The 26380-nt window shown below is 41.4% G+C and overlaps 1 protein-coding gene and 1 pseudogene across 1 annotated transcript in view; one reads left to right on the forward strand and one right to left on the reverse strand.

Moving 5' to 3' along the window:
- Window positions 1–26380, reverse strand: part of GCH1 (GTP cyclohydrolase 1) — a 61513-nt gene that overhangs the window by 11353 nt on the left and 23780 nt on the right. The window contains exons 2-3 of the mRNA XM_002824758.6: window positions 12121–12230; window positions 6534–6589 (exon numbers count right to left, since the gene is read on the reverse strand). Of these exons, the coding sequence (XP_002824804.2) occupies window positions 6534–6589; window positions 12121–12230 (166 nt within the window). The remainder of the gene's footprint in view (window positions 1–6533; window positions 6590–12120; window positions 12231–26380) is intronic.
- Window positions 6070–6185, forward strand: LOC112128944 (U6atac minor spliceosomal RNA; annotated as a pseudogene).

The following is a 26380-nucleotide window of genomic DNA, read 5'->3' on the forward strand; positions in this document are numbered from 1 at the left end:
ATGAATGTGTCTACGAGTTCTTTTTTCTTTTTCCTGCTCTTCCTAGAATAATGCTAATAGGTAAGTATCGTCCTTGATTTGGGATGGGAATAGGGAGGACAGAATCCAGACTTTGGCTTTAATGCTAATTCTAGTGGATTCTCACTAGAATTGCCTCATGCTTCCTCCAAAGTGTAAAATGTACATATGCATTATATCTTGATATGCTGTGCCAAGAGGGGCATTATTAAAATCTAGTTCACCACACCCAGCATCAGTAGTTGTCAATTTTAATCTAAACCATTCTTACATTCTTGGACTAAACATCCCTGGGTCATGTTGAAAACAGTACTTCTATACTACCCTGACATTTTAAGATTCTTACAACTACATTAATCAGTGAGATTTGCCTATCATTTTTTTTAATGCTAGGCTTATCAGGCTTTGTTATCAAGAATAGGCAGCTTCATCAAATTAATTGACACTTCACAGGTTTTTCTACGCTCTTGAATTATTTATACACATGCAAAATTAGTGGTTACTTGAAAGCTTGAAAGAACACTTATAAAACTGACTGAGTCCAGGCACTTACTCCCAAATCATTAATTTGACCTTTTCTAATGGTTATTAATGTATGCAGGCTTTCAAACTCTTGGTCCATTCCTTTCTCTCCCCACCTTTTTAAAAACCGTATTCATCAAGATGTAAAGATTTATAAAGCATATTTTTAGTTACATATTGTCTCATTCCTAGATATCAGACTCCCCAGCAACCTATGATACAAGATTCTCAACTTGTAGATTTGTGATTTCTGTTCTTTGGCTTTTTCTAAATTATTCTAAATAAGGAGTTTGGACTTTATCTGAAAAGCTGTGGCCAGCCACCAAAGGAGCAGCATGATCCAATGCACACTTTAGAAAGAACATCCCAGCAGCTCATGAGGGCGGACTGAAGGACCCTCAGAGATGAGAGGCAGGGAGGAGGCAGGAGCTTAACATTCCCTCCAGGAGGAAGATCAGAAAGGCCCAGCAAAGACCTGCAGCGGGGAGGGCAGGAAGGCAGGGAGTGGGGGTGCTGCGCCTGCCGGGCAGCGAGCACACACAGCAGTGGATGGGTTCTGCCTCACTCCTCACCCCAAAATACACTCCAGATGGAGCAAAGATTTAAATATAATAATGTGGCCATACAGGTACCAAAAAAATAAAAAAAGTTTGTGACTACAGAAAAGTTTTAAACTTCTTTATGGAAATATAATACTATCAAGCAAAATCAAAAGACAAATGACGAGCTGGGAAGCATTGTCTGTAGCACCTGACCTGACTGCTTTAACATTCAGAGCTTGTGCAAACCAAGAATAAAAAGACAAATAACTCAGTGGAAAAATTAATACTGGAGCTAAGAACAGGAAGTGTCTGAATAGATTCAACCTCGCTCTATTAAGGAAATGCAAATTAAAATAGATACTATTTTTTACTTATCAGTTTGGCAAAGATTTAAAAGTGTGATGAAACTCAGTGTTGGCCAAAGTGTGGAGAAACATACACCACCCTTTACCTATGTATCTATTTATTAGAGTATAAACTGGCATGGTCTCTTTGGAGAGCAATTTCATAATATCAAAAATTCGGCTACCCTTTACCCATCAAGTTCCATACTAGTAATTTATACTTCAGATAGATTCAAAGCACACAAAGATAGTAAAATTAGTTCACCAGGGTACCTTTTTACTTTTTGGCAAGTCTCAAACTGCAAACTGTACTTATCTATAGCAAACACTGGTTAAATGAATTTTATTAATCAAAGAAATATTAGGTAGCTATGAAAAGAAACTTGGACTTTTTGGACTAAAAGATCTCCAAAGAACTTCAAGGTATTTTAAATTTTTAAAAAGCTGGCCAGGGCCGGGCGCGGTGGCTCACTCCCGTAATCCCAGCACTTTGGGAGGCTGGAGCGAGCAGATCACCTGAGGTTAGGAGTTCAAGACCAGTCTTGCCAACATGTTGAAACCCCATCTCTACTAAAAATACAAAAATTAGCTATGTGTGGTGGTACACACCTGTAATCCAAGCTACTCAGGAGGCTGAGGCAGGAGAATCACTTGAACACAGGAGGTGGAGGCTGCAGTGAGCCCAGATAGTGCCACTGCACTCCAGCCTGGGCGACAGAGAAAGACTCTGTCTCAAAAAAAAAAAAAAAAAAAAATAGCTGGCTGGGTGCAGTGACTCATGCCTGTAATCCTAGCACTTTGGGAGCCAAGGCAGGCTGATCACTTGAGGCCAGGAGTTCGAGGCCAGCTTGGCCAACATGGAGAAACGCTGTCTTTACTGAAAATACAAAAATTAGCCAGGCATGGTGGTGCGCGTCAGTAATCCCAGCTACTGGGGAGGCTGAGGCAGGAGAATCACTTGAACCCAGGAGGCAGAGGTTGCAGTGAGCCGAAATCGCACCACTGCACTCCAGCCTGGCCGACAGAGCAAGACTCCATCTCAAAAAAACACAAAATAAAATAAAATTTAAAAAAGCAAGTTGTAGTACAGAATATAAGATATGATCTTATGTTTGTGCTTGCATAAATATTTTCCAGAAGGATAGTGAAAGAAATCTCTAGTTCTAATTCTGGGGAATGAAAATAGGTAAAAAAAAGTTTTCACTTTATTCACTCATTTGTATTTAAATGGTATGTTGCTTTTACAGTCAAAAAAGAAAAAAAAAAAAAAAAAAAAGACTGCTCCATCTGTAATCTAATACCCACCTCACTTAACTCTTACTTCCACCAGTCAATCTGGTTCCCATCCACTGGAATAGGCCTTGCTCCTACGCTCTGACTGGTCTTTGCTCATGCATTAACTATACCTAGAGAAATTTCTCCCCCATTTAGAATTCTGCTCATCCCTCCACCTCCAGGTCTACTCACCTGCCAGGCCACAGCCATCATGGCTCCTCTGAACTTGGAGCTACAGCAGGCATTTCCATGGCACTTGCAGTCTTGCCCTGCGCACTCTCCTTGAGGGTGGCTGCCATGTCTTGCTTCTTTAGCCTCCACAATAGCTGGCACAGCGCCCACCCAACAGGTCAGCCATGGCTACCTGAGATACTACAACTCTAAATTCAAGATTTTGTACGTTCACTCAATTATTTATTTATTTATTTATTTATTTATTTTTGGTGACACAGAGTCTTGCTCTGTCACGAGACTGAAGTGCAGTGGTGAAATCTCTGCTCACTGCAACCTCCGCCTCCCAGGTTCGAGCGATTCTTCCATCTCAGTCTCCCAAGTAGCTGGGATTACAGGCGCATGCTACCACGCCCTGCTAATTTTGGTATTTTTAGTAGAGACGGGGTTTCACCATGTTGGCCAGGCTGGTCTCGAACTCCTGACCTCAAGTGATCTGCCCACCTCGGCCTCCCAAAGTGCTGGATTACAGGCATGAGCCACCTCACCCAGCCGAGGCTCAGTTATTTCTAAGGGAAGAAAATGAATACATGTTCAATGGCTTTTCAGCAACAAAAGAAAGTTCTATTCAAACTAAGTTTATTCTAGAATTCTACTAGAGTTGAGCCAGATCAACTCACTTCTGGCATTTTCTTGTTACTTAAGGCTTTACTGCTTGATATTTGACTTCACTGGCACTGAAAGGTCATTCATTTAAAGGCAAGCATATAACAAACTTCACGTACAAGATTAAAATGAGAGGTGAAGTTTTGCTAAGACATTCAGCTTTCATTCCTCTTCATTCCCTAAATATTCTTACTTCTTATAAGGAATAAGTAGTTGGATAAAATCTTAGTCTTCTTTTCTATTTAATAGACTCTTTATTCAAATTTTTTGCAAAATATCCGAAAGCAACATACACTTGGTTCTTTGGCTTAATGTTCCATTTTATTCTTAAATTTTAATCCTATTAGTCTAAGGACAAATCCCCATGCTAATAATCAACTCCTTTGTATTGTTTCATAAAAGCTTAATTATTTGAGATCTTTTCCTTTCACTTGGAAAGGAAATAACTAAGATTATTTCCTTCTACCACCAGGTTGCCATTTATTGTATGATCTCACTGAATCACTCAAGAGTCCATTTCCCATAAAGTGTTAATCATGATCAACAGTTGGTTTTTCAGAGAAGGCTGTTACACATTAAGACCAAGGCCTAATGTTGATCTGCCAAGCTTTTTTACACTATGAAACTATCCATTACACCTTTCACATATGGACAGTCTGTTATAGGCATCAGCAGTGCCGGAATTTCTATATGGGCAAGGTATAGGGTTAGCAATCTTGCTGACAGGGAGGGCCCCAGGGGACTGGGCCTACAGCTATGTTTGCACAGTGAGCATGCTGATTTTACTTAGACTGTATATTATAAAACCGTAAGAATAACCAATTTTAGTAAAGATACTTTTACTCACAGTTGACATGAAATTGGTTTAATACATTATTTTTTATTATTATTATTACACTTTAAGTTTTAGGGTACATGTGCACAATGTGCAGGTTAGTTACATATGTATACATGTGCCATGCTTGTGTGCTGCACCCATTAACTCGTCATTTAGCATTAGTTATATCTCCTAATGCAATCCCTCCCCCCTCCCCCAACCCGGTTTAATACATTATTAGTTGAGAGTAAGTTACTGGGAAGGGAGTTGTTAATAAAAATTATAGTAAGATTAATTACTCCTAATCACTACCAATACACTTTTTCTCAGCAACTTTTCAGCACTGCCACCAGGGATGGATCACACGCAAGCAGCCAGAATGTTTCTGGATTTGTGCTAAGAGCCTTATTCCAGTGAAGCAATTACAGCTATGATATAATATTCTTTCATGGTGCTAAGCAGCCCTATCTAATAGCAAAATAGCTGAGCAGGAATGAGGTCAGAAACTGGGGAAGTTAAATTTGTCTCTTCTATCCACTTTCTTATTGATCCCCAGAGGAAATGAATGAGAAAGTGGAAGTGAAAACAAAGTAAAAGGAACAACTTTAGAGGGCAGGTGTCAGATTGCTGGGGTAGTTTTTACAGATTCCAACACAGAATTGAGAAATATCAGGACCACCATTTCACAACTGTGTGAAATCCCAGGACCTGCATAAAGAAACAGGAACACATCAGAGCCACAGCACAGTCAGCTGGTCACAGAGACTTATTTATTCCTCTTCTTTTATTTTTATTTTTTTGAGATAGGGTCTCACTCCATCACCCAGTCTGGAGTGTAGTGCACAATCTCGGCTCATTGCAACCTCTGCCTCCTGGGTTCAAGCAGTTCTCCTGCCTCAGCCTCCTGATTAGCTGGGATTACAGGTGTGCACCACCACGCCCAGCTAATTTTTGTATTTTTAGTAGAGATGGGGTTTCACCATGTTGGTGAGGCTGGTCTCAAACTCCTGACCTCAAGTGATCCGCCCGCCACAGCCTCCCAAAGTGCTGGGATTACAGGTGTGAAAGATGGCACCTGGCCGAGACTCATTTATTTCAATTATGATATGGTCAGTATAACCTCAAGTTATTCAAACTTAGCTTGATTATTTTTGAAAAAAAAAAAAAGAGTAGGAACACTTTACCCCACCCCTTCATCTTGTTCTTAACTTTCTCTCTCTCTACACACACAAACATACACCTCCCAGTATTTCCTCCATCACCCAAAATTCACTAACTTTATACGAAGAAACAACAAGGATATTTAAGGGCAATAAAATATTGTTGGCTGGGGCCTACCAGAGATATCTGAACACAAACCCCCATGTTGACTTCTAGTTAAACACAGAAGAACGTGTATGTACATCACCTCTCCTAAAACCCAAATAAAAAAGGCAGTAAGGGAATTTTTTAAGGCATGAACCCACAGGATAAAGAACAGAAAAGAAGATTGTAGCAGGAAAGAGAAATGAGAGCGAGGAGAGCGAACACTGTATCAGAATAAAGCTGTGCAAAGCCAAGGCAGGCAGTCTTGTGTTTGCAGAAACAAAGAACCTAGATGTGAATGGACTGGCCTGCAGGACACCTGAGATATGCCTGGAGGCATCCAGTGCAGAGCAAGGCAGGGTTGAGGCTGGGGATCCCACAGGGAAGTTTCATTACAAGTCTGAAAGCAGTGTTGTATGAAAGGAAAGAAGGTGAACACTCCCCTTGACAAGGATAGAAGAAACCTCAGGCCTGACAACAAGTCTGACAGCAGAGCACTGCAGCTAGACCCCTGCCCAGCTTCTTCCCCAACCCCTCACTCTTAGCTAAACCCCCCTTAAAGGATGGGGCTGGACTGAAGGTAAGCTCAGGACCTCTCCAGTCAGAGAAGGCTCTGCAGAGAAAGAGGTGAGCTGAGACTTCCAGGATGTATGTATCTGTGGAAGAAAGGGTGGGAAGTGGAAGAGGAAGCAGGCAGTAGGGGACAAGAAGGAAGGGGCATCTGTGTTTCAGACCCTCCAAGTCTTTAAGTTGCAATATGACTTCCAAGTTAGATCCATACAGGTAAAGAGAGAAAGCCTGATGAGAGATTCTCAGCAGATGAGGATAGATCCTATAAACCTGTATTCTTGTTCACTGCACAGTCACACTTACCTCGCAAGTTTGCTGAGGCCAAGGACTTGCTTGTTAGGAAGATAACCAATATGGACCTTCAGAGAAGAGACGGAAATCATGAGCTGAGTGAAAATACAGTGGCTTCTTTGTGACAAAATAAGGAAATATAGAAAGAATATAGTATACTTATATGTAATTTATCACGACAATGTATTACCTTGAAAACATCTGGAACTGTTAAGACTTAGAAAATGAAACATTTATATACATATTTTTAAAATTACATAAATGCAGTAAAAGCAAAATATGTAAGTATGAGTCTATTAATCAAATAACAAACTTGTACAGTTGTCCATTGGTAAATGCAGGAGATTGCTTCCAGGACCCCCGTGTATACCCAAATCCTACATACTCAAGTCCCGCAGTTGGCTCTGCAGAACCTGCATATATGAAAAGTTGCCCCTCCATCTATACAGGTTTTGTATCCTGCAAATACTGTAGAATTTTTTATCAGTGTTTGCTTGAAAAAAAGCCATGTCTAAGTGGACCCATGCAGTTCAAATTCATGTTGTTCAAGAGTCAATTGCATGGCCCTGACACTTACCTGTGAAGTTGAACTCTTGACACAAATCTGAAAGTTTCTTCTTTATGGAGGAGAAACATTCTCAAGAAAAGGCAAATTATCTCATAGCAACATTAAAATGTATACAGGAAAGCCTCCTTTAAATGGCAAAAACTGTAAGCATAAGTACTGCCATGCTACACATCACAGCAGCCTTAAGATCCCACCGCAAAGCCCTGCAGCACAGAAGGTCTCCACGCCCTTTTGTGCTTGGCTTCCTGGTTTCTAAGCTGCTAGAGAGCGCACCATCTTCCTTTTCTTTTTTTTTTTTTTTTTTTTTGAGATGGAGTCTCACTCTGTTGCCTAGGCTGGAGTACAGTGGCCCAGTCTCAGCTCACTGCAAGCTCCACCTCCCAGGTTCAAGCAATTCTCCTGCCTCAGCCTCCTGAGTAGCCGGGACTACAGGTACCCGCCACCACACCCAGCTAATTTTTTGTATTTTTAGTAGAGATGGGGTTTCACCGTGTTAGCCAGGATGGTTTCGATCTCCTGACCTCGTGATCTGCCCGCCTCGGCCTCCCAAAGTGTTGGGATTACAGGCGTGAGCCACCGCGCCCGGCCCCATCTTCCTAACAGGAGAAAAAGGGCACGGCTACCGCCATGGCTTGGCAAGAACCTGCACCCTAAGAACCAAGTTTTAAAGGACCCAATACACAGCCAGGCCATTTCTGTCATCTTAAATGGCATCAATTAATATCAAATATAAAAGTTACTCTTTTTGGGCCAAATACTACGTACGAAAAACATTAGTTCTCTGAAAAGATTAATAGAGTAAATGGTCACTTGTAGGCAATTAATTAACCAAATATAAAATCAGAGACTCAACGGCATCATGGTTTGCCAACACTGTTTTCATTGTTCACTTACTATTCACATAATTGATCTAGTAGTACTTAGCGATTTTTTTCCCCATCCATTGGCACTACGCTTTAGGAGTTTGAGAAGTCCACCTCATTGCCTTCCTGGTTGGCAAGAGGAAAAAGTAAAATAGCACCTGAACATTGAGTATTTCAGAGAAAAATTAGTTTCCCATGAACCAAGGTCTTCTATGCTGTCTGAAATTTTTACATTTCTATGCAGACATAGAATTTGTTTATTGTTTATACTATTTTTGGTCTTAAGATCCTAGGTAATTTAAATGTCCATTTCACAAAATCACTAAATAGGCCAGGAGTGGTGGCTCACGCCTGTAATCCCAACACTTTGGGTGGACTGCCTGAGGTCAGGAGTTCAAGACCAGCCTGGCCAACATGGTGAGACCCCATCTCTACTAAAAATACAAAAATTAGCCAGGCGTGGTGGCGGGTGCCTGTAATCCCAGCTATTCGAGAGGCTGAAGCAGAAGAATTGCTTGAACCTGGGAGGCAGAGGTTGCAGTGAGCTGAGATCGCACCACTGCACTCCAATCTAGGCAACAAGAGCAAAACCGTCTCAAAAAAAAAAAATCACTAAATAATATATTTTTTAAACAAAGGTAGCAAAAACACAAACACTGAGGAAGTAATAGCAGAAAGTAACAGGATAAAATGGTGACAGGCTGAATACAGAATCAGTGCCTTGGATCTGGCTACAGCCAAGCCACTAACTCTCTCTATCCTCTTGAACAAGTCATAGGCTTTCTGTGTCTAATTTGCTTACCAATAGATTTCCTTTCAAAGATTCCTTCATTATTAATTGCAGGATTACCAGATATGATATGGCTCCTGATGTGATGTATCTGGGTTTTCTGATTGCTTTCTCTTCTTTTCTTTTTAGAGACAAGGTCTTGTTCTGTCACCCAGGTTGGGGTACAGTGGCATGATCATAGCTCACTGTAACCTCAAACTCCTGAGCTCAAGCAATCTTCCTGCCTCAGACTCCTAAAAAGTAGCTAGGACTACAGGTATGCACACACCATGCCCAGTTAATTAAAAAAAAAAAAATTTATTTTGTGGTAGAGACAGTCTCACTTGCTGGTCTTGAACTACTGACCTGAAGCTATCCTCCCACCTTGACTTCCCAAATCGCTGGGATTACAGGCATGAGCCACCTCACTCGGCCCTGATGTGATATAATATGAAGTCTTCAGCACCCTCATGAAGCACTGCTTTTTTTTTTTTTTTTTTTTTTTGACAGGGATTCACTCTCTTGCCAGGCTGGAGTGCAGTGGTGTGATCTCGGCTCACTGCAGCCTCGACCTCCTGGGTTCAAGCGATTCTCCAACCTCACCCTCCCGAGTAGCTGAGACCACAGGTGCATGCCACCATGCTAGCTACTTTTTGCTTGTTTTTTTGTTTGTTTGGTTGGTTGGTTGGTTTTCATTTTTTTTTTTTTTTTGGTAGAGACAGGGTTTCACCATGTTGCCTAGGCTGGTCTCAAACTCCTGAGCTCAAAGCGATACATCCACCACCTGCCTTGGCCTCCCAAAGTGCTGAGATTACTGACGTAAGCCACCATGCCCAGCCCTTACGAACTACTTTTATCAGAAATGTTTAGCCCTAGTCTTATGAAACTTTAGATCCAATCTAGTTTATAGGAAATTCAGAGGCTGAAGGAAACAAATCCTGAAGGTGGGACACTCTGCTGAACAGCTAGCCTATTCTCTTTTCAATAGAGAATGTTATGGGTGGGAGCACTATTTTAGAACAAAAGGGACTTAACAGGTATAACCAAGTGCAATGTAAATACAAATGTGTGACTCTCCACTGGATTCCTGTTTAAACAAACCAAGAGTAAACATTTGAGACAATTGGAGAAATTTAAATATGAATTAGTTATTAGATACTATTTAAGAATTATTGTTAATTTTGTGATAGTGCTACTGTGGATAAGTAAGAAAATATTTTAGGGCCGGGCGCGGTGGCTCACGCCTGTTATCCCAGCACTTCGGGAGGCCAAGGCGGGCGGATCACGAAGTCAGGAGATCGAGACCATCCTGGCTAACACGGTGAAACCCCGTCTCTACTAAAAATACAAAAACCAAATTAGCCAGCGTGGTGGCAGGCGCCTGTAGTCCCAGCTACTCAGGAGGCTGAGGTGAGAGAATGGCGTGAACCTGGGAGGTGGAGCTTGCAGTGAGCCAAGACCACGCCACTGCAATCCAGCCTGGGTGACAGAGCGAGACTTCGTCTCAAAAAAAAAAAAAAAAAAAAAAATGCATGCGCATGTACTCCAAAAGAATGTTGATAGCAGTATTGTTTGTAATAGCAAAAAAAAAAAAAAGAGGCAACAATACAAATGTCCACCAAGAGCAGAATAGATAAATCGTGGCATATTTGTACAATGGAATAAGATATAACAATGAAAATAAACTACAATGACAGGCAATGACATCCATGAATCTGACAATGTACAACAAGAGAGGCCAGACACAAAGAGTAGATGTCGTAGAATCTTTCCACTTATATATAGTTGAAAAACAAGAAAACGAATCCATAGGGTTATAAATTGATAAACTGGTACAAAGGATGGATTAGGGATTAAGAAGAGAACAGAAATGAGGTGAGCTTCCAGGATGCTACACATATTCTAGTTGTGGGGTTTTTGTTGTTGTTTGTTTGTTTGTTTGTTTGACAGGGTCTGGCAGTCTGGCTCTGTTGCCCAGGCTAGGATATAGTGGCGCAATCTCGGCTCACTGCAACCCCTGCCTCTTGGACTCAAGCCATCCTCCCACCTCAGCCTCCCGAGTAGCTGGCAGTACAGGCATGCACCACCATGCCCAGGTAATTTTTATTTTTATTTTGGTAGAGATGGGGTCTCACCATGTTGCCCAGGCTGGTCTTGAACTCCTGGGTTCAAGCAATCCACCTACCTCAGCATTCCAAAGTGCTGGGATTACAGGCATGAACCACCATGTCGGCCTATTCTAGTTCTTGATCTCTGAAGTGGTAAGAACACCCTTAAGTGCATTTTCTGTCTATATTTTATTTCCATAAAAAAGTGAAAAGATACAATACTTTAACAAAGAAAAAAATGAAGCAAATGTTAACACTTTAACTTTAGTTGATGGGTATATAAGTATTCATAACACTACTTCTTGTAAGTCTTCTGTTTAAAGATTATTAATAAAGAGTCAAAATTAAATAAAATTATGATGGGGGTAGGGGAATGGGACAACTCTTTGTTCTATACCACATGTTCTCAAAGGTATGTTAAGTAGTCATTCCTAGACAACATCTAATAACTAATTCAGATTTAAATTCCTCCAATTGTCTCAAATGTTTTACTTTTGGTTTGTTTAAACAGGAATCCAATGGAGAGTCACACATTTGTATTTACACTGCATTTGGTTATACCTCTTAAGTCCCTTTTGTTCTAAAATAGTGCTCCCACCCATAATATTCTCTATTGAAAAGAGAATAGGCCAGCTGTTCAGCAGAGTGCTCCACCTTCTGTATTTGTTCCATTCAGCCTCCGGATTTCCTGTAAACTAGATTAGATCTAAAGTTTCATAAGACTAGGACTAAACGTTTCTGACAAAAGAAATTCACAGAGGTGCTGAGGAATCTAATGCATTAGATTCACTTTTCCTAATATAGAAAGGAATGGAAACAAATCCACAAATACCATAACCTCTGTCACAAGAAATTCTGCAATTATTGTTGCTCATGACATGCCATATATACATATCTATCTTGGATCAAACATGATTCAAGTTAAAATAAAGGGCATCTCTATACTGGGATGCTAATAATAAATAAATAAAGGGTAAAGGTTTTCAGAGCCTGTAGTAACTGCAAAAAAAAAAAAAAGAGAGAGAGAGAGATGCTACTTAAACCTCATTATTTTAACCTATGAACCTGGTATTTAACATGAAAGGCTTATCCTGAGAGCCTTCTGCTACTTTGGTGTTTTTTTTTTAAGTTTCAAGTTATTAGTCAGGTTAATAAAGAATAACCATATATGTATAATTGTAAATACCTGGGATATCAGGAATTGGCAGCTAAAAATTTTAAATATAATTATTCTAATTGAAAAACTTTCATTATGTTTTAAATCGCTGGGAAACAACAAAGAGAATCTTACCTTTCCAACAAATGGAACCAAGTGATGCTCACACATGGAAAACATGTCTATGTCCTTCACGATCACCATCTCATCATGGTCTTCGTCAAATATAGCATCGTTCAGGACGTCTGAAATCAGAAGCTTGCTTCAGTAACATTTCCAATCTTACAGAAAGGCGGAATTACGGGTAAACACGAAGAGACAATCAACACACACGAACGTTAATCCTCCCTAAAATACTAAGGGAATACAAATTAAAACTAGATATTTTTCCTTATCAAAGCAGCAAAGTCTTTTTCTGTAAGTGACATTTTAAAATCCTTGATACAGTGTTACATGAAAAATGCAGGATTATGAACATATTTGCAGTACGGAAGAGGAAGGAGAACGGAGGGAGGAAAGGAAAAATTATACCAAAATAAAACAGTGGCTATTTCTGGCAGAAGAAATGGGCCACTTTCACTTTCTTCCTTACATTTTCTTCTACTTTATATTTTGTCTATAATCAATATGTAGAAAACCATATCTGAGAAAAAGACTAATCCTTAGCCCTCTGACTTCTGAGGTCAGATCCAGACACCTGTAAACTTGACCTCTATTATCGATTCCCCAAGTAATTTTCTACATTTGTAAAGTGTTCTATATATTGTAGGCTAGCATCAGACTTATTCTAAACAGTTGCCTTCCTAAGGAAATAAATCCTACAGTTTGTGTGTATATGCCTCTCTGGGTAGGCTTTGGAAGATAAGCAGTGTCTTGTTTAAGCTGTGGACCCTGGCACTTCCAGCCAGACATACAATAGACATTTAAAAAAAAAAAAAAAGCTTTATTTTTAAAAATTGCACTGCCTTATCCTCAACTGTGCTATGTGCAAAAGAAAAGATTAATTAGATGATGCCTGAGAGCACTCTGAGCTTCCTAACATTCGGTGACTGAAAGAACATCCTGTCCCAGATGCTGAAGAGGGATAGAGGGAAACAAGCCAAAATCCCCATCAATCATAATACAGCCAAGCTATTGATAATAGGCAAGTACCCAAACAACATTGTAGATAAATGCCATATGACATGGAAACTTCTTCAGCTATATTGTCAAATGAGAAAAGAAGCTACAAATACAGTAGGATTTCATTTTTGGAAAATAAATATATATATAGAAAAAAACTGTACTGATACCTAGACAGCTTGGCAGACTAGATATAACAAGACACCTAGCTGAGTAATTTCAAGGATTTGGGGGATATGCAATATACATAATAGAGTTAGACAGAGAAGGGAAGGGATGTATTAGAGCTTTGCACCTACAGCTCTTTCCCCTCAGAAAGGCAGGCGGCTGAGTGAGTCACAGGAAGATGGACAAATGTCCACCCACACTGCCTGACCTTCAGTGGCTCCACTGCTACTAGAATAGGGGGCTCACAGAGACCAAGTCATCATGTAAACCACAGTTATTACCCTGCCCTGAGTCAGGCTATTCAGAGATACATTGACTGTGTCAGAGAAAAGTCATTAGTGTGGTCAAGAAAGGTGAACATGGCAGGGTTAGACACATACAGACAAACACAGACACCCCTGGTAGAAGTGGCTGATAATATCCCAGGAGAAAAAGGCGCAGTGTCACTCATTGAGTGTTTCTTCTACCACAGCACTTTTCTATGCTGAATATTCTGCCCCACCTTCAGTCATATTTCTGAAAAGAAGATCAAAAATAGATCCTTAATGTTTCCAAAAGTTTCTTGGATTTCTCCCCAAGATTTTAATATGGTATGATTGCCACATATAGCTTACTAAAATCTTTAGTCACACAAGATATATTCCTGGAAGGAAAAACAAACCAAAAAAATGTCTTAAAGAAAAAACAAGAGAGAAGCATTAAATATAGGAAGCATTTGTTTTCTCTGGCAAAGAATAAGAGCGTCCCCATCCTAAGCTCTGACGACAACCATATGGCCCATGTTAAAGTCAGCCCTTCAACTCAGGCAAAGTGAAGATCTGGCTCCAGGCTTGGCGCAGTGGCTCATGCCTGTAATCCCAGCACTTTGGGAGGCAGAGGCAGGTGGATCACCTGAGGTCAGGTGTTTGAGACCAGCCTGGCCAATATGGTCAAAGCCTGTCACTACTGAAAATACAAAAATAAGCCGGGCGTGGTGGTGCATGCCTGTAGTCCCAGCTACTTGGGGGGCTGAGACAGGAGCATTGCTTGAACCCGGCTGCAGTGAGCCGAGATCATGTCACTGCACTCTAGCCTGGGCAAGAGAGAGCAAGACTCCGTCTCAAAAAAAAAAAAAAAAGATCTGGCTCCATCACTTACTAGTTATTAGGCCTTGGGCAAGGTACTCTGTACCTCAATCTTCTCAGCTATAAAATGAGCATAAAGTGCCTACTTCACAGGGTGTCATGAGGATTAAATGGGCACATGTGTTTAGAACTATGCAGGCGGAGCAAGTGCTAGTTATTGTTATTACTATTATTATTACAATTAAGATTGAGTGAGTTGCAAAGCTATGTATCTCCCATGCATATTGAGGTACATCAAAATTTAAAAAGCAATAATTTGCCTTAACAGAGTACGGAAAAGGAAAAATAGTAACCTAGTGGAGAAACCTGGCAGAGGCTACCTTAACCAAATGATCAAGGTTAACTTTGCCAGTAACAGGACATACTGACATCAGGTAGCTCCTGATAGGACACCATGAGAAGGGCACATCACCTCTGCGGTATTCTTCCCAAAAATCCATAACTGCAGCCTAATCATCAGACAAATCGAGGGACACAAAATATCTAAACAAGTACTCTTAGAAAGCATCAGGCCAGGCACAGTGGCTCACACCTGTAATCCCAGCACTTTGGTAGGGCAAAGTGGGAGGATCACTTGAGCCCAGCATTCTGAGACCAGCCTAAGTAACACTGCAATATCCCATCTCCACAAAAAATAAGAAAAAAATTAGCCAGGCACGGCAGCACACTCCTATAGTCGTAGCTATTCAGGAGGCTAAGGCAGGAGGATCACTTAGGCCCAGGAGTTCAACGCTGCAATGAGCTATGATTGCACCACTCCACTCCAACTAGGGTGACAGGGCAAGATCCTGTCTCTATTTTTTAAATGTTTAAAAATTTAAAAAAAAATTAAGGCATCAAAGTCATGAAAGACACAGAAAGACTAAGGAATTGTCAGATTGTAGGAGACTAGAGAAATTACAATGAAAATCTGAATAAAGTCTGTAGTTTAAATAATAGTATTGTACCAATATTACTTTTTAAAATAAAGTATATTTTTATTATTTTTTCTTTTTTTGAGACAGAGTCTTGCTCTGTCACTCAGGCTGGAGTGCAGTGGCGTGATCTCGGCTTGCTGCAAGCTCTGCCTCCCGGGTTCACACCATTCTCTTGCCTCAGCCTACTGAGTAGCTGGGACTACAGGCGCCCGCCACCACGCCCAGCTAATTTTTTGTATTTTTAGTAGAGATGGGGTTTCACCATGCCAGCCAGAATGGTCTCGATCTCCTGACCTCGTGATCCACCCACCTCGGCCTCCCAAAGTGCTGGGATTACAGGCGTAAGCCACCGTACCCGGTCTTACTATTTTTTTAGAGATGGGGTCTCGCCATGTTGCTCAAGCTAGTCTTAAACTCTGCGGCTCAAGCCATCCTCCCACCTTGGTCTCCCAAGCAGCTGGGACTACAGGCATGCACTACTGCCTGGCTTCAATATTAATTTCTTTTTTTTTTTTTTTTTTTTTTTTTGAGATGGAGTCTCACTCTGTCACCCAGGCTGGAGTACAATGGCATGGTCTCGGCTCACTGCACCCTTCGCCTCCCGGGTTCAAGCGATTCTCCTGCCTCAGCCTCCCGAGTAGCTGGGACTACAGGCACGTGCCACCAAACTCAGCTAATTTTTTTGTATTTTTAGTAGAGACGGGGTTTCACTATGTTGGCCAGGCTGGTCTCGAACTCCTGACCTCGTGATCTGCCAGCCTTGGCCTCCCAAAGTGCTGAGATTACAGGCGTGAGCCACCATGCCCAGCCAGTATTAATTTCTTAAATGTTGATAATTGTACCATGGCCATGTGAGATGTTAAACATTAGGAGAAACTGGGGAAAGGGTATATGAGAACTCTCTCTACTTTCTTTGTAACTATTCTGTAAGTCAGTCTAAAATTGTTTCAAAATAAAAACTTTTTTTTTGAAACGAAGTTTCGCTCTTGTTGCCCAGGCTGGAGTGCAATGGCACAATCTCAGCTCACTGCAACCTCTGCCTCCCAGGTTCAAGTAATTCTCCTGCCTCAGCCTCCTGAGTAGCTGGGATTACAGGCACGTGCCACCACTCCCAGCTAATTTTGTATTTTTAGTAGGGACGGGGTTTCTCCATGTTGGTCAGGGTGGTCTGGATCTCCCGAACTCAGGTGATCCACCTGCCTCAGCCTCCCAAAGTGCTGGGATTACAGGCATGAGCCACCGCGCCTGGCCCAATAAAAAGTTTTCTAAAAAGCAAAAGGACAATGTCCCTCAACTGGAATGTATAAACAATGGAGTACACTCAGCAAGAAGATGGAATGAACTACTGATACATGTAATAACATGGTTTGAGTCTCCAAAGTACACTACAATGTGAAAGAAGACATCCATACACAGAAGAGGCTACCTATGTTCTAGAAAAGGCAAAACTATAGTGATAGAAGGCAGACAGCTGGTTTACCAGGGCCAGAGAGGTGGGAGAGAGGATTTCACTGCAAAAGGAAAGAAAGAAACTTTTTTTGGGGGGATGGAAATAGTTCCTATCTTCACTGTATGGGTGGCTATATAACTGCATACGTTTGTTAAAATTCACATTGTACATGTAAAGTAGGTAAATTTTACAGAAGATAAGTGACTCCTTAATAAAGCTAACTTCAAACATAATTTTTAGGCTGGGTGCGGTGGCTCACATCTGTAACTCTAGCACTTTGGGAGGCCAAAGTGAGAACATTGCTAGAGGCCAAGAGTTCAAGACCAGACTGCCCAGCCTAGCCAGACTCTGTTTTTACCAAAAAAAAAAAAAAAAAAAAAAAAAGGGGGTGGGGTGGAGCCAAGATGGCCAAATAGGAACAGCTCCAGTCTACAGCTCCAGTCTACAGCTCCCAGCATGAGCAACGCATAAGACGGGTGATTTCTGCATTTCTAACTGAGGTACCGGGTTCATCTCACTGGGGAGTCAGACAGTGGGTGCAGGACAGGTGGTGCAGCACACCCAGCATGAGCCAAAGCAGGGCGAGATGTCACCTTACCCGGGAAGCGCAAGGGGTCAGGGAATTCCCTTTCCTGGTCAAAGAAAGGGGTGACAGACGGCACCTGGAAAATCAGATCACTCCCACCCTAATACTGCGCTTTTCCAACAGTCTTAGCAAACGGCACACCAGGAGATTATATCCCGTGCCTGGCTCAGAGGGTTCTACACCCACGGAGCCTCGCTCATTGCTAGCACAGCAGTCTGAGATCAAACTGCAAGGCGGCAGCGAGGCTGGGGGAGGGGCACCCGCCATTGCTGAGGCCTGAGTAGGTAAACAAAGCGGCTGGGAAGCTTGAACTGGGTGGAGCCCACCGCAGCTCAAGGAGCCCTGCCTGCCTCTGTAGACTCCACCTCTGGGGGCAGGGCATAGCTGAACAAAAGGCAGCAGAAACCTCTGCAGACTTAAATGTCCCTGTCTGACAGCTTTGAAGAGAGTAGTGGTTCTCCCAACACGCAGCTGGAGATCTGAGAATGGACAGACTGCCTCCTCAAGTGGGTACCTAACCCCCAAGTAGCCTAACTGGAAGGCACCCCCAAGTAGGGACAGACTGACACCTCACACAGCTGGGTACTCCTCTGAGACAAAACTTCCAGAGGAACAATCAGGCAGCAACATTTGCTGTTCACCAATATCCACTGTTCTGCAGCCTCCGCTGCTGATACCCAGGCAAACAGGGTCTGGAGTGGACCTCCAGCAAACTCCAACAGACCTGCAGCTGAGGGTCCTGACTGTTAGAAGGAAAACTAACAAACAAAAAAGACATCCACACCAAAACCCCATCTGTACGTCACCACCATCAAAGACCAAAGGTAGATAAAACCACAAAGATGGGAAAAAACAGAGCGGAAAAACTGGAAACTCTAAAAATCAGAGTGCCTCTCCTCCTCCAAAGGAATGCAGCTCCTCACCAGCAACGGAACAAAGCTGGACGGAGAATGACTTTGACGAATTGAGAGAAGAAGGCTTCAGACGAACAAACTACTCCGAGCTAAAGGAAGAAGTTCGAACCCATGGCAAAGAAGTTAAAAACCTTGAAAAAAAATTAGACAAATGGCTAACTAGAATAACCAATGCAGAGAAGTCCTTAAAGGACCTGATGGAGCTGAAAACCATGGCACAAGAACTACGTGATGAATGCACAAGCCTCAGTAGCTGATTTGATCAACTGGAAGAAAGGGTATCAGTGATGGAAGATCAAATGAATGAAATGAAGTGAGAAGAGAAGTTTAGAGAAAAAAGAATAAAAAGAAACGAACAAAGCCTCCAAGAAATATGGGACTATGTGAAAAGACCAAATCTACGTCTGATTGGTGTACCTGAAAGTGACGGGGAGAATGGAACCAAGTTGGAAAACACTCTGCAGGATATTGTCCAGGAGAACCTCCCCAACCTAGCAAGGCAGGCCAACATTCAGATTCAGGAAATACAGAGAACGCCACAAAGATACTCCTCGGGAAGAGCAACCCCAAGACACATAATTGTCAGATTCACCAAAGTTGAAATGAAGGAAAAAATGTTAAGGGCAGCCAGAGAGAAAGGTCGGGTTACCCACAAAGGGAAGCCCATCAGACTAACAGCTGATCTCTCAGCAGAAACTCTACAAGCCAGAAGAGAGTGGGGGCCAATATTCAACATTCTTAAAGAAAAGAATTTTCAACCCAGAATTTCATATCCAGCCAAACTAAGCTTCATAAGTGAAGGAGAAATAAAATCCTTTACAGACAAGCAAATGCTGAGAGATTTTGTCACCACCAGGCCTGCCCTAAAAGAGCTCCTGAAGGAAGCACTAAACATGGAAAGGAACAACTGGTACTAGCCACTGAAAAAACATGCCAAATTGGAAAGACCATCGAGGCTAGGAAGAAACTGCATCAACTAACTAGCAAAATAACCAGCTAACATCATAATGACCAGATCAAATTCACACATAACAATATTAACCTTAAATGTAAATGGGCTAAATGCTCCAATTAAAAGACACAGACTGGCAAATTGGATAAAGAGTCAAGACCCATCAGTGTGCTGTATTCAGGAAACCCATCTCACGTGCAGAGACACACATAGGCTCAAAATAAAGGGATGGAAGAAGATCTACCAAGCAAATGGAAAACAACAAAAGGCAGAGGTTGCAATCCTAGTCTCTGATAAAACAGACTTCAAACCAACAAAGATCAAAAGAGACAAAGAAGGCCATTACATAATGGTAAAGAGATCAATTCAATTCAACAAGAAGAGCTAACTATCCTAAATATATATGCACCCAATACAGGAGCACTCAGATTCATAAAGCAAGTCCTTAGAGACCTACAAAGAGACTTAGACTCCCACACAATAATAATGGGAGACTTTAACACCCCACTGTCAACATTAGACAGATCAATGAGACAGAAAGTTAACAAGGATATCCAGGAACTGAACTCAGCTCTGCACCAAGCAGACCTAATAGACATCTACAGAACTCTCCACCCCAAATCAACAGAATATACATTCTTTTCAGCACCACACCACACCTATTCCAAAATTGACCACATAGTTGGAAGTAAAGCACTCCTCAGAAAATGTAAAAGAACAGAAACTATAACAAACTGTCTCTCAGACCACAGTGCAATCAAACTAGAACTTAGGATTCAGAAACTCATTGAAAACCGCTCAACTACAGGGAAACTGAACAACTTGCTCCTGAATGACTACTGGGTGCATAACGAAATGAAGGCAGAAATAAAGATGTTCTTTGAAACCAACAAGAACAAAGACACAACATACCAGAATCTCTGGGACACATTCAAAGCAGTGTGCAGAGGGAAATTTATAGCACTAAATGCCCATAAGAGAAAGCAGGAAAGATCTAAAATTACACCCTAACATCACAATTAAAAGAACTAGAGAAGCAAGAGCAAACACATTCAAAAGCTAGCAGAAGGCAAGAAATAACTAAGATCAGAGCAGAACTGAAGGAGAGAGAGACACAAAAAACCCTTCAAAAAAATCAATGAATCCAGGAGCTGGTTTTTTGAAATGATCAACAAAATTGATAGACCGCTAGCAAGACTAATACAGAAGAAAAGAGAGAAGAATCAAATAGATGCAATAAAAAATGATAAAGGGGATATCACCACTGATCCCACAGAAATACAAACTACCATCAGAGAATACTATAAACACCTCTACGCAAATAAACTAGAAAATCTAGAAGAAATGGATCAATTCCTCGACACATACACCCTCCCAAGACTAAACTAGGAAGAAGTTGAATCTCTGAATAGACCAATAACAGGCTCTGAAATTGAGGCAATAATTAGTAGCTTACCAACCAAAAAAATCCAGGACCAGATGGATTCACAGCTGAACTCTACCAGACGTATAAGGAGGAGCTGGTACCATTCCTTCTGAAACTATTCCAATCAATAGAAAAAGAGGGAATCCTCCCTAACTCATTTTATGAGGCCAGCATCATCCTGATACCAAAGCCTGGCAGAGACACAACAAAAAAAGAGAATTTTAGACCAATAGCCCTGATGAACATCGATGCAAAAATCCTCAATAAAATACTGGCAAACCGAATCCAGCAGCACATCAAAAAGCTTATCCACCGTGATCAGTGGGCTTCATCCCTGGGATGCAAGGCTGGTTCAACATATGCAAATCAATAAATGTAATCCAGCATATAAACAGAACCAATGACAAAAACCACATGATTATCTCAATAGATGCAGAAAAGGCCTTTGACAAAATTCAACAACCCTTCATGCTAAAAACTCTCAATAAATTAGGTATTGATGGGACATATATCAAAATAATAAGAGCTATCTATGACAAACCCATAGCCAATATCATACTGAATGGGCAAAAACTGGAAGCATTCCCTTTAAAAACTGGCACAAAACAGGGATGCCCTCTCTCACCACTCCTATTCAACATAGTGTTGGAAGTTCTGGCCAGGGCAATCAGGCAGGAGAAAGAAATAAAGGGTATTCAATTAGGAAAAGAGGAAGTCAAATTGTTCCTGTCTGCTGATGACATGATTGTATATCTAGAAAACCCCATCGTCTCAGCTCAAAATCTCCTTATGCTGATAAGCAACTTCAGCAAAGTCTCAGGATACAAAATAAATGTGCAAAAATCACAACAAGCATTCCTATACACCAATAACAGACAAACAGAGAGCCAAATCATGAGTGAACTCCCATTCACAATTGCTTCAAAGAGAATAAAATACCTAGGAATCCAACTTACAAGGGACATAAAGGACCTCTTCAAGGAGAACTACAAACCACTGCTCAATGAAATAAAAGAGGATACAAACAAATGGAAGAACATTCCATGCTCATGGGTAGGAAGAATCAATATCGCGAAAATGGCCATAGATTCAATGCCATCCCCATCACGCTACCAATGACTTTCTTCACAGAATTGGAAAAAACTACTTTAAAGTTCATATGGAACCAAAAAAGAGCCCGCATTGCCAAGTCAATCCTAAGACAAAAGAACAAAGCTGGAGGCATCACACTACCTGACTTCAAACTATACAAGGCTACAGTAAGCAAAACAGCATAGTACTGGTACCAAAACAGAGATATAGACCAATGGAACATAACAGAGCCCTCAGAAATAATGCCACATATCTACAACTATCTGTTCTTTGACAAACCTGACAAAAACAAGAAATGGGGAAAGGATTCCCTGTTTAATAAATGGTGCTGGGAAAACTGGCTAGCCATATGTAGAAAGCTGAAACTGGATCCCTTCCTTACACCTTATACAAAAATTAATTCAAGATGGATTAAACACTTAAATGTTAGATCTAAAACCATAAAAACCCTAGAAGAAAACCTAGGCAATACCATTCAGGACATAGGCATGGGCAAGGACTTTATGTCTAAAACACCAAAAGCAATGGCAACAAAAGCCAAAATTGACAAATGGGATCTAATTAAACTAAAGAGCTTCTGCACAGCAAAGGAAACTACCATCAGGGTGAACAGGCAACCTACAGAATGGGAGAAAATTTTTGCAATCTACTCATCTGACAAAGGGCTAATATCCAGAATCTACAATGAACTCAAACAAACTTACAAGAAAAAAAACAACCCCATCAAAAAGTGGGTGAAGGATATGAACAGACACTTCTCAAAAGAAGACCTTTATGCAGCCAACAGACACATGAAAAAATGCTCATCATCACTGGCCATCAAAGAAATGCAAATCAAAACCACAATGAGATACCATCTTAAACCAGTTAGAATGGCAATCATTAAAAAGTCAAGAAACAACAGGTGCTGGAGAGGATGTGGAGAAATAGGAACACTTTTACACTGTTGGTGGGACTGTAAACTAGTTCAACCATTGTGGAAGTCAGTGTGGCGATTCCTCAGGGATATAGAACTAGAAATACCATTTGACCCAGCCAACCCATTACTGGGTATATACCCAAAGGATTATAAAACATGCTGCTATAAAGACACATGCACACGTATGTTTACTGCGGCACTATTCACAATAGCCAAGACTTGGAACCAACCCAAATGTACAACGATAGACTGGATTAAGAAAATGTGGCACATATACACCATGGAATACTATGCAGCCATAAAAAATGATGAGTTCATGTCCTTTGTAGAGACATGGATGAAGCTGGAAACTATCATTCTCAGCAAACTATCACAAGGACAAAAAACCAAACACCGCATGTTCTCACTCATAGGTGGGAAATGAACAATGAGAACACATGGACACAGGAAGGGGAACATCACACACAGGGGCCTGTTGTGGGATGGGGGGAGAGGTGAGGGATAGCATTAGGAGATATACCTAATGTTAAATGACGAGTTAATGGGTGCAGCACACCAACATGGCACATGTATACATATGTAACAAAACTGCACATTGTGCACATGTACCCTAAAACTTAAAGTATAATAATAAAAAAAAATTATAAAGTACTGCATGGTGATATGTGCCTATAGTCCTAGCTATTCAGACAGCTGAAGCAGGAGGATCCCTTGAACCCAGGAAAGGAGTTTGAGGCTGCAGTGACCTATGATTTACACCACTGCATTCCAGCCTGGGTGACAGAACAAGCCCCTGTCTCTAAAAATCATAATAGTAATAATAATTTTTAAAATTGTAGTATACTATGTAGCCTTTTGTGTAATTAAAGTGGAAGGAGGAGCTATGAACATATGACATATACATATGAATGTATATGCTTATCTGCAAAAAGAAACACTGGAAAGATAAATTTAAAAGCTAGTAAAAATGATTACCTGTAAAGTAGTAAGAGAAGAGACAGAAGGGATATGGATGAAAGGGAAGCATCTTTGAATATCATTTGTTATACAGTTTTGACCTTGGAATCATGTAAATGTTTTACATACTCAAATAAAATTAAATCAAAGAGAAAAAAAATCTAGTGATCCTCATACAGCTAAATGCTTCATGTGATAATGGAACACTAATATGTTGCCTATAACCCATTTTATTAAAATGAACCAGACTATAACCTTGACCTAGCCAAATCATTTTTCTTAAATAATAAAGTTTCCCTGCTATATTTACTTATGTTTTACTGCAACATATCTAAAAGCTACCATCTGTAGATAATAAGAACAGAACACTATCACATATTGTTTTAATTTCCTGCCTGTTATCAGCAGCAAGAAGGTAACCCTGGAAACAGGGATTTATGGCATTCTGTTTCCTACTGTTGGTCATGACCACAAACAAAACAAAAGCAGCAAAGGTTTGTCTACAACACCACCACACAATGTCAGTTTTCAGGTATATCTTTCTCATGTCATTCATAATTAAGCAGTGTCAACAAATAACACTGCTGGGTAACATCCCTCAAGTATTTAGTCTGCCAGACCCTTTTCTGAAAGTATACTAAGAGAGGCCCCATTACAAGCCCAAGTGCTTTTTTTTTTTTTTTTCTCGAGACAGGGTCTCCCTCTGTTGCCCAGGCTGGAATGCAGCGGCGCAATCTCAGCTCACTGCAACCTCCACCTCCTAGGCTCAGGTGATCCTCCCACCTCAGCCTCCTGAGTAGCTGGGATTACAGGCGCAAGCCACCATGCCTGGCTAATTTTTGTATTTTTTTGTAGAGATGGGGTTTCGTCATGTTGCCCAGGCTGGTCTCAAATTCCTGAGCTCAAGGGATCTGCCTGTCTTGGCCTCCCAAACTGCTGGGATTACAGGCGTGAGCCACCATGCCTGGCCCCCAAGTGCTTATTTAAGCATACTTCGAAACAGGGGTTCCCAGACTCCCCCAGTGGGCCTGTTAAGACACAATTCTCTAGGCCCCACCCCTAGGGCTTCTGTTTCAGGTGATCTGAGCAGATCTGAGAATTTGCATTTCTAACAAGTTCCCAGAAGATCCTGAAGCTCCCGGTCTGAGAACCAGAGTGCCCCTGGTTTGAACTATTCCATGTTTTGTGCTGCTACATAGAAACTTCATCTCTTCAAAATGCTCCTACTCAAATACATAAGTATATATTTAAGAACAAACAGACCTGTTTCTGCTGCGGAGAAAGTGAAGGAAAAAGGTAAGAAGAAACTCCAGGGAAAGATTTCCTCAAAAGGAAATTTCTGTCCAATGGAGTTCCCTTTGAACTCACAGTATAGGAATTAGTGCTGTCTGGAGTATCTGGTGATCAGCACCAACAACTCCAGCTCTCTGAGGAAGCTGGACACCCGACGCATCTTCCTTGAAGGACAGCGTTAAAAGACAGGGGAAGATGACTTGGAACATCTGAGTGAGCATCCATCCTAAAGGATAGGAAAGAGCTAATGGAGTCTGCCTACTGGTTTTAAAATTAAGAGAAGAGACAGCGAGAAGTGCCTAGGGCATCACACCTCTGCTTTTGGCTGGAATTAAATCAACTCAAGGTGCTAACAAAGATAAGCTTATCCTGATTTGGTGGAGAATGGTCCAGACCCTCGTAGTTCCATCTAACATCAGAGCTACCTCCACCAGCATACAGCGCTTATCTCATCATGCCTCGTAGTACCATGGTTATTTGTGCCCATGTCCCCCAGACACACTGGGCTATAAGTTTCTGAGTTAAGCATATCTGAAGGCTTTGGAGCTTCTACACACTTCCCTGTAACACCATGCACAAAGCTGGAGTTAAACATAGATCTTCCGTGTTTATCCAATTAATATGTCTGTCTTTACTCTATGATTCACTCTTTTTCTTTTTGAGACAAGGTCTCGTTCTATCACCCAGGCTGAAGTGCACCAGTGCAATCACCACTCATTGTAGCCTCCATTTCCCAGACTCAAGCAATCTTCCCACCTTGGCCTCCCCAGTAGCTGGGACTAGAGGTATGCCACCATATCCTGTTAATTTTTTATTTTTTTGTAGAGACAGAGTCTCATTATGTTGCCCAGGCTGATCTTGAACTCCTGGGCTCAAGCTCCTCCTACCTCAGCCTCCCAAAGTGCTCAAATTACAGGTGTGAGCCACCACGCTGGACCAATTCACTTCCTTAAAATACATTTTTAAATGAAGGGACTCCAAAGAAATTCATGTAGCCAAGGGAACATAAGAATTTTCAGCTGGGCACAGTGGTTCACACCTGTAATCCCAGCACTTTGGGAGGCCAAGGCAGGTGGATCAATTGAGGTGAGGAGTTTGAAACCAGCCTGGCCAACATAGTGAAAACCCATCTCTTCTAAAAATACAAAAATTAGCCAGATGTGGTACCATGCACCCGTAGTCCCAGCTACTTGGGAGGCTGAGGCACGAGAATCACTTGAACCTGGGAGGCAAAGGTTGCAGTGACTTCAGATCACACCACTGCACTCCAGCCTGGGCAACAGAGCAAGTCCCTGTCTCAAAAAAAAAAAAAAAAAAAAAAAAAAAAAAATCACTGCAGGCTTGTTGGTAATAGCAAAAATAGAGAAGAGTGAATCAGAAGAACAATTACACAGTTTGGGTAAACTCACAATAAAATACGACCCAGCAATGAAAGTGAGTAAATTTGGGCTGCATTTATAAATCCTTGAAAGGAT

This window comes from Pongo abelii, chromosome 15, assembly GCF_028885655.2.
Source record: "Pongo abelii isolate AG06213 chromosome 15, NHGRI_mPonAbe1-v2.0_pri, whole genome shotgun sequence".
Lineage (NCBI taxonomy): Eukaryota > Metazoa > Chordata > Mammalia > Primates > Hominidae > Pongo > Pongo abelii.